Here is a 9,479-nt window from a genome sequence, read left to right on the forward strand (position 1 = left end):
CAAGCTAATCTTGACTCATTAAATTCATATTAATAGAACTAATTGAATTGGAGTTTAGTCCCCAAATTATTACTAAATTAGGTACGAATTATCACTTCAGCCTCAAAACAAAGAAACAAATGCTACATCATTTACATGATTTATGAAGGTGAACTCTTGCATACTGAAGGTCGACCAATCTCTAATATTGACATGCTAAACACGAAATTGGCTTTTTTGTTTGCCCTCAAAGCCCAGTTGACCGTCGTTAGACCTCTATTTACATTGAAATGTGAAAGGTCTCGAGTTGACACACAGTTATAGGTGCTGGCCTCCCAACAGCAGCATGATGGCATGGATTTATTCTTACGCAATGTGGAACTCATCTGAGAGAAGATTTTCGTTGATCATGGTACAATGTGCGACCATTTCACGGCACTAGAGGGAGCCAGAGCAACGGTGAGGGGCAGCGAACCAGCCTCCGGCACATGGGGACTTCCAAAACGGAACATTTCATTTATCATTGAAGAGATTTATATTGTTTTGTCTGTCATATATGCTTCGTTAAACACACTTTTGTTCTGGTTTTCGTGCTCTTTTTCATTAATTTTGAGCGTATTTAAGGCTCGTTTTATCCATCAATATTTGGTCCACAAGTGCCTTAAATTAGATTAGAAAGTTGTATCACTATGGAGAAAAGGAAACTTTGATTCGAGTATTGTGGTTCATTATACTTATTTGTACTAAAAAAAAGCAAAACTCGTTTGAATCATCTGCGCGGGTTATTGTTTGTTGGATTATTATGAATCCAGGTGCATTGATTGTTGAATAATTACTTGGATCCTGTCGCAGTTGCTGTAGTTGCCTCAGTCTGGTTTATTTATTTGGATAAACGCTGGTCGTCAAGCTACATCTTAACGACTGAACATCTGTGTATAATGAACAAACTGTGTTAAGTCAAAATACATCCAAAGGCCCATATTTGCTCAGCCACTGCTTCCGGTGTCGTGAGGCCACGCCCATATCCGACGTCACCGGGCGTCATGACGTCACGAAAGGTCCGCGCTGTACGGCCAGTCCAAACAACTTTTCCAGACTTGGCTCTTCACTTCTCTGCGGCTTCGGGAGCGGACAAACCAAGTACCGAGCTTTTTCAAGAGCCACGAGCGATAGCGACAAACCTTACCGAAACAAACCGCCAGTTTCTCTCGCACCAAAGCGTGAGGCGCTTCATTTATCCCCCCGCCGCGTCTGTCGGGATTAAGATGAGGAATCTGTGCGTGTTGCTCCTCGTCGGTCTGGCGACGGGACTCGTCAGCGACACGGTAAGTACTTCCAGCTTTTCACCCGACGACATTCCCCTTCCTTTAATCGGCAATTTACATTCCCACTGACTTTTATGCGGCCAAAGAAACACGGTCTTTTTTCTGGGCTGTGTGAAAATAGTAGCTTTTGTAGTAAACATGCTAATTGTGCTAGTTACGCGAACACAAGTTATGTTTTCAGCTTTGATATAGGATGTGGTTCAGGCTCGCTTAGAGAGAAAATGCGAGCGACAACTCCGTCCACTCAAGGCTGGAAACAGTCGAGATTTGATTCCTAAAAGTCTCACCGTGATGGTGTCGAGGTCACATCACGGGTCTAGAGGTGCAGGCCCGTGATGTGACCGTGACCCAGGAGACTGGATCATTTCATCATCCCAAAATCGACTCAAACTCCTTATAAAACCGCACGAAAAACACACATCTTATTGTATAAAATGGCTGGAGGACGCTATGGCCTAAAGACGGGGTCATATTCCACCGTTTTTGTGTCAACAGAGAAGGAAATGTTGCGTAAAAGATTAATGTTTGACTGTGACAAATGTCATTTTGTGAGGAGAATGTGGCCCCAGAGCCACACACTCCCCAGGTGTGGCCCCTGACAGTTGTCCTGTGATTATCCTGTGAAAATAGTTAAAGAAAAGTTAAAAATACATACAGAATTATCAACACTAAATCTGGAGTCAACAGAAATCCTCAGTAATCGCTCACTAAACACATGCTTCCTAATGGTAGGTTTCACTGCAGATATGAAAGCTATGCATCTCCTGCGCCACAGAATGAGCTTTCTGTTTCTGGCTCTTTCGGGGTAAAGCTGGAAAACACCTGGAAATGACAGGCCACAGCAGACTCCTGAACAATGTCACAGGAGACGGAAAAAGATTCTGGAAGGGGATTTATTCAGCACAACACTCCCATAAAGAGCCGTGATATTTCACCACCTCGCCAGAAAGTCACCATAGCTTTTGATTTATGCATTGTGTATTGTGCGAGAGAGAAAGCTGAAACCCGAGAGTCCTGTGTGGAGCTGGGGCTTCAAAGGGGGATAGTTTGGCAATGCATGGACGGAGGGAGGAATATGTCGAACTTCCTGCCGCTTCGCTTCAAACTGTTATTCTTTTATTTTGGCGAGCGGTTTCCGACACAGACGCAGGGAATGGTCTGGACTGGAACCTTAGGCGGGTGATATCACATCCTAGTGTTGAAACAGACCATGTGCCGGTGACGCCATTTGAGCAGGCGGCTGTGTCATTTCTCTGACTCACAGCGAGTCCCTGTGGGCAAGTCCAGGCTAGCTGGTCTGCGTGGGATGCGTGCAGTTTTCCACATACAAAAAGGGAAGGGAATGACACATGCTGCTGTTTTAGTGAGCAATTCTTTTCACCGTGGCTGTGACGAGGCAGAGCCAGCGGAAGTGTGGGCTGGTTGAATCTGGCCCTTAACCTGGGCGGGTGGTCAGGTGAGCCGCGTTAGTCCCACAGAGTTCGTCACAGCCCCTTTGTCTGAGGTTTGTCCGCATGTTTTTAAACCCGGTTTTCTCCTCAAAAATGTCGTCATGGTTTTTCCCATAGGCTCCCACAACAATCTAATTGAGTCGTTTTCAGTGGCACATGCTCTGTGAGGACCCTGCTTCCTCACCACTGATCAAAGATATGAAGATGATGGTCACCACTTTGGCTACAGGGAATTTGAGCCGATGAAATCGTGCGACTTGTCTGCACCACTTGTGTAACAATATAAGTTACATCAGGGGTCACCACCCCTTTCGTAACTGCGAGCTACTCCAAACACGCAGTGTTACCTGGAGGCATAACATGTGTTATGGATGGTTAGATTAGAGGACCTTTGTTAGTTCCACTCTGGGGAAATTTGACAATCTTCCCAAAAGGCCTGTGGGCTGCTCCCTCAGTGTTTGTGGGCTACCTGGTGCCATGCTACGTTATAGATTAATAAACAGTGTTTGTTTGTTGAAGTCAAAGTGAAATGTGTTTGTCAGATAAGGTTGTGAACACAAGTGAGGAGGATCGTGGGGATGGGTTTTTCAGTGGGTCTGTGTGGATGGTGTTCATCAGTTGCAGAGCTCAAGCTACTTAAGTTACAACCAGTTGACCTTGGCTGGAGTGTTTGGGTCTGACACCAGCGGGGCACAGCGGGATCGTCAAAAACATTTTGTGGAGGAATGTCAGCTCCTGAGTTGTGAGTTTCAGGGGAGCAGAAGAAGTTGTGTTGCTGTGTTTTGGTCACCAGTTTCACATCACCGTTTGCAGCAGAAGCTTTAATGAAGCCAGTGAGAGGGCGCTACTTTCTGGTCTGTACCGCATGATGTGAAACCAGGAGCGACACTTCTGATGTTATCATTTGTGCTGCTCTGTCCTCGGAACCGTCCTTCACCCACAGCTCTTATGGCGCTGTCTAGATCTTCAACAAACGACTCTATCAAAAGTGTTTTCCCCTTTAATCCATTTCCTTTGCAGTCACATAGAGAACAGCAAAATCCGGATCTTCCAGCTGCAACGACTTTCAAACAGCCGTGCTTTCTTTTGATTCCTCTTTCAGCATGAAGGTGTTTTCTTCCATTGTTGTTTGCGCTCATGGTGTAGGTGTGTGCTGAAAGCAGAAGTGTTCCTGGCTCCGAGTCCAGCAGCGGTTCTGTGTGCTGTCACACCAAGGTCGACGACAGAAGTACATGTCTGTCTTTTGTAGTTCATCTGTACAATGAAATGGGAAAGTCTCCATGTGGCCATTTAAAGCTTTCAGTTTCCCTTCATCAAGTGGTCATGGTGCTCATTAGAGACTCTGTGTGGACCCGGACAAACTTCATGGGTCAAACATTTGCCCCCTGGAATGATGGCGATGACCAGCCGCCGGGTTCTTCTGGATGTTGCACAACGCTGCTCTTCACCACACTGTGCTCTTAGCGTGGTGACCGCAGTAGATGTCAGCCGTCTTTTCTATTTCGGTCCTGCTTCCACTCAGGACACCAGATGGCTGCTCATGTTGTGTGCACTCATGTTTATATGCATTCTTTCCAGATGTTCTTCAGCAGCCAAATCATCTGTTGTTGCTCATTTTTGTCGGGATGGCTGTAGAAAGTGGCTTCATTCTGGCTTTTGTGGACCTTGAAACATGAGCTCTGCTGGCAGGTTCATATATGAGTGGCCTGCGTCCTTCAGCGTGTCGTGGTATTGAAGAAGTAGATAAAACTTGTCTCTTCTCAGCCTGTGTTCTCCAGGAAGGTGATGGCACCAGGGACCTTAGGAGTCCAGGGGAGGAGGTCACTTTAACTGAAGCTGTTAGCTGCAGCTAATGATTAACCAGAGAGTGGAATCATATCACATGATTTATACGAAAACAGGAGGAGGGATGTTTTACACAGTGGAGAAGTTTACGCCCGCTGACCTGTAGACGCAGTCGATCGAGTAACTCAAGCGATTCAGTTCGATTTATTCCCATGAAGAATTGTTTTTTACATTTGAAGGGGAAAGTCGTCTTCTTCTGTTGCCTCCACTGACTCCACTGATTTGACTTGCACAAAGCTCTTTTGTTGTCGCTTAATTGACTTGTTACAAAATATCACTCTGTTTTTTCTTTGATTTCGGACGCGTGTTCATGTCAAATGTCTGCTGGACAGTTCAGCATGAGAACAAACACCCACGTACACTGTGGAGAGTCGACAGGAAGTGGGTCTCCGTCAAGGTTTCTCACTTGTGGGGACACTAAAGAGAAGTCACGAGAACCTTTCTGAAATCAAACAGGAAGTGTGACGGAGTGAGAGAGACTGCAGTTATTGGTAAGTGCTGTGTGCACAGAGGGGAAAATCTCAGAATCTGTTGTGAAGCTGAAAAAGAAAAGACGATTGTTAAACAACTCTGACCTCCGACTTCCTTTATTTGACACTGGTTTTGGTGTCTTGTCCTTTGTGTGCCTCTTTATATCTCAGTGTTTCCTCCTCTCTAATATTCATGTTTAGCAGTGAAGGCGTTTATTATTTGCAGTGTTGGATCTGATAAAAATGTGTTCAATGATACCATTCAAGTGAAGGAACTGGGTCAGATGACATAATCCTCCCCCTGTTTTTGTCGGCCCGTGCTGCAGCCCCCTCCCACATTATCCTATTTTTGATTAGAAATTGGGTCAGTGGAGCTCCTGAACACAGCTATTGTCATGGGATCCTTTTTTTGTTGGCTGTTTTTCTCAAGTACATCCGAGAGTTTGAACACCATTCCGGAAGCGACAGTTGATGAAGCACTTTTCATGGCTCCAGTTCCACATCTGAGACACCCACTGACCCGCATGACCGCGTCCTGAAAGTAGGCCACGGGGACATACCTGCACATAGGTGCTAAAGCACCAGGATGAATGCGAAGCTTCGTCTGTGTGCCATCTTTCGTTGTGGTCATCATGGAGCACGGTTTTGCCAAAATGCATCTTGGAAGTGTGGAGCTAGTTTTGAGCGGACTTCTCTTGTGTTTTGACCAAGGGCCTGGCTTCTGCAGCCATCCTGTGTTGGGCACCTGTTTCGTGAGAAACCTTCCGTACTGTCCCCACACTCTCTGGGGTCTCCCCCTTCTTCTCTCAGCACCTGTGTTAGTGGAAGCATAGTACACATACCAGACATAGCTCCGGTCTCAATGGGCCATATTCATCCCGTCTGAGTGTGCGCGTCTGTCTCACTGTATCACTGCGCACATCTGCTCAGCCGTGCTCCTCTGTCGTCCCCGCTCACATGATGCTGACCACTTATTCACCGCTGGTCAGAAATGACTCTCCTGTTATTTACTGACCTTTTTTCTCTTTCTGCCTCATGTATTTACCGTTCACTGGCCACTCCAGTTTCCTCCCAACAAAGGAGTGCAGAGGTGAATGGGTGACTCTTGTGTCTGAATGTAGGCCCGTACAGGACCTGTGACTGGCTGAGTGACCCCTGTCTCTCACCTTCAGGAGGTAGCACCCTGCGCCATTTTCTTTACTAGTGTGAACGATTCCAAGTCGCTGTAATATTGGCCTCCGTGTTGGAAGTAAAAAGTGTCCTCCCATCTATTGTTATCGCCTCATGCTACATTGTTGTGCTCGGTTTTGGTCCCATATCCGTGTGCTGACTGTATATTCCTGTCTGGGCCAGGTACTACTGCCTCTTAGATGTTTTTTCTTTTTAGGGAACTGAATGTATTATCTCGCAAATTTGTGTTTAATGTAGAGCATAATGAAAGTTTCACTTTCCTGTCCTGTGACTGCAACACGACCTCCCCCCAGCCCATGAAGCCTATATTCTTTACTGTTTCCAGCTCCTGGTCGCCTCCCAGCCGTCCTCCCTCACGGCAGATGACCTGTACTTGGAGGGCCACACGTCGGCTGACCTCCCCGTAGATGATGAAGATGGTGGTGATGATGAAGACTACAACTCAGGCTCTGGCTCTGGAGACGGTGAGGAGGACGTTTTCTTGCCATTAAACCCGGTGCTTAGACCTGGAATTGTTGCAGTGCATGATGGAGTTTGAGGGGTGAGAGGGTCTTTTGGGGCCCAGATGTTGAAAATGTTTGACTCTTAAATGTGTTGAATCGTTCCTGACAATTAATCATTAGGTGTTTAATGTCTCTCAGATCCCAACGTGTAGATATGTTTACAGGAAGTGTGTAGTTGGTACAGGAGCCAGATGTTTGGCCCGAGGGCACGTTGTGTAACCAGGTGTGGTTTTATTGGAGCGCACCTCCGTCTTCTTATTGTGAAGGACTCGCCTCTATTCACAGCAGAGATCATGCGTTCATCAGGAAGAAGAACATGTGGAAGAAGCTCTCACTTGTGATGCCTCTCTCCCCTCCAGGGTTCGTTGACACTGAAGAGACACTCAGGAAGTTCCTCAACTTCTCCACGACTAAGTCTGACAAGGAAGTGGTGCCGACTCAGCCGACCCCGTCTCAGTCAACCAGGAAGCCTTCAGAGACAGACGTGGACATGACGCCGTCTGTGTCTCCTGAGCGAGTCCAGGATAAGGAGGTACGAGCTCCACACCCTGCCTGACGCCCTGTGAGGAAGTTCATGAACTGACTCTTGTTTCTAGGCACCAGCTGTTCAGCCGACCGCTGACGGGTCCAAGAACAAACCCGTCACGCCCAGCCTGTCTCCGCGGGGAAGCACCACCATCAGCATGGACATCAGCATCACCGACGAGGTGGAGGACAACAGCCTGGATCGATGGGACAACCCCAAGGACAAAGAGAAGAAGAAGGACATCCAGAAGCCTGAAGAAGATAACGAAATCATGCCCAACGGCGCCAAAAGGAGCTTTGAGGATGTGACTTCTGAGAGCATGTGGGAGAGGACGGAGGTGCTGGCAGGTGAGCAGCCGAAGGTTTCCAACTGTTGCAGTGCTTCATGGGGCGCATCCTAACCTTGCTGTCTCCCGCAGCTGTGATCGCGTGTGTGGTGGTGGGCTGTATCTGCGCCATCTTCCTCCTCTTCATCTTGGCCTACCGCATGAAGAAGAAGGACGAAGGAAGCTACGACCTGGGAGACACCAAGATCTCAGCAACGGCCTACCAGAAAGCCCCGACCAAGGAGTTCTATGCCTGAGCGAATGAGGAACAGTGCATTTCAGGACGGCGATGAATCCACTCTGGACCTTCAGCAGCCACTGTGGGGGAGGTGGGGGAGGAGTCTCCCGGCAGAGTTCACCTCTTATCCCACCGTGCCGCTCTTTTCTCTTTCCTTTTTTAGTCCAGAATTAGGAATAACACAGGAGCAAATTTATGGGCGTTTGGAAGACAAATTGGAGACTGAAGCGACTGCCTTTAAACTGCCACCACTGCCTTCCTCATCGGTGCCTTACACCTAATTACCAGCTGCAATGGACATGTTTTGCTTTGAGATCGTTCCAGAAAGGACCTAGTGATTTCCCTATTAATTTCACGCCAGACTATCATTGTTACATTTCATTTTCTTCATTGCTGTTTGTGTTTTCGAGTGAGAACCCAACATGTTATTCAATACATTGTCCAGTATTGGTATGAGAGATTTTTGTTACTCTGCAGGTACTTTATTTTTTGTTTTCCTATTTGCAGCTCTGACCAAATATAATTGTGCTTTAGTTGTCTTTTGCTACATGTATCTTTTATTAGCTTTTATAAAGGTGTGTTTGAAACGTGTACCATGTTGCTGTAAGCCATTTAAAGAGGGATTCCAGTCTTGTATGCTTTTGCACAAGTGTGCTGTTGTTATGACTTGATTTAAGATCGATGTGAGTCAGTCACATTCCATGAAGCCAAAGAAACTTTGTAGCAGCAGCTGGGCGTCAGAGTGAGATGACGCGTTCATCTGGAACACTTCAGCAGTAACACTCGATACAAGCCTTGAACTTTATAGACTGGATCAGAAACAGTGCTCAAACCTGTCTCAAATCAGTGAAATATTTCCCCTTATTTTATTTGTCTATTTTATAGGAGACTTTCCTGTGAGTTCAGTCGAAGCTGAGCATCACGTTTTGGTCACTAAGTAAAGTTTAATTTCACCAAAGCCTTTTCAACATTGTTTACAAACACATGTCCTATTTTTGGTACGAAAACATCTAAAGGTAATCTGGAATGCTACCTATAACTGGAATTACATTTCTTCCAAGGCACTTGGATCAAAAGTACCTCACAAGAACTGGGTAGATATTCACGCATCAGCGGTACAGTCACACACTTTCTTTTAGGCAGCCTGTAAATATACACTATATGTTGATAATACTATAATTTATATGCATTAATTTATACTTGCTTAGTCAGTTATCCAGGTCAGTGTATTGGTGACAAATGAGGTTGTACAGCATTTACTCATGATTGATGAATCCTTGTGCCTGCCCGTCTCTCGATTTACAAGCCTAAACAAATGCCAGCGACAAGTGGCTTTTCAGTGACTGAATTTTCAAAAGCAGTGGACCGAGTTGAAGAGGAGTTACTGATCAGTTGGATCTCCAGGCAGCCGATGGACGTGTGCGGCTGAAACTGTAACATGAGGTTCACTACTGAATAAACATGGCTTCAATCCAGCTCCGAGACTCTGTGGTTTGTTTCCGGCCTGTGTTTTAACCACATGTCCACAGGCATCACATGTGGGTATGCCTTCAGTGGCTCGTCTCTGAAGTGGCAGCACAACAAAAACAACTCGGACTCTAAAAACACACCAAGAGTGGAGCCAAA

At 46.4% G+C, this 9,479-nt stretch overlaps 1 protein-coding gene across 1 annotated transcript; it reads left to right on the top strand.

The window, feature by feature from the left end:
* The first annotated feature begins 1,047 nt into the window (after positions 1–1,047).
* LOC128746706 (syndecan-2-like) lies at positions 1,048–9,328 on the top strand. The gene is made up of 5 exons (XM_053843936.1): positions 1,048–1,304; positions 6,587–6,725; positions 7,124–7,296; positions 7,361–7,637; positions 7,709–9,328. The coding sequence occupies exons 1-5, from the start codon at positions 1,245–1,247 to the stop codon at positions 7,870–7,872; spliced, it is 813 nt and encodes a 270-aa protein (XP_053699911.1). The 5' UTR covers positions 1,048–1,244; the 3' UTR covers positions 7,873–9,328.
* The last annotated feature ends 151 nt before the right edge of the window (positions 9,329–9,479 follow it).

The sequence above is a fragment of the Synchiropus splendidus genome, chromosome 15, assembly GCF_027744825.2.
Source record: "Synchiropus splendidus isolate RoL2022-P1 chromosome 15, RoL_Sspl_1.0, whole genome shotgun sequence".
Classification (NCBI taxonomy): domain Eukaryota; kingdom Metazoa; phylum Chordata; class Actinopteri; order Syngnathiformes; family Callionymidae; genus Synchiropus; species Synchiropus splendidus.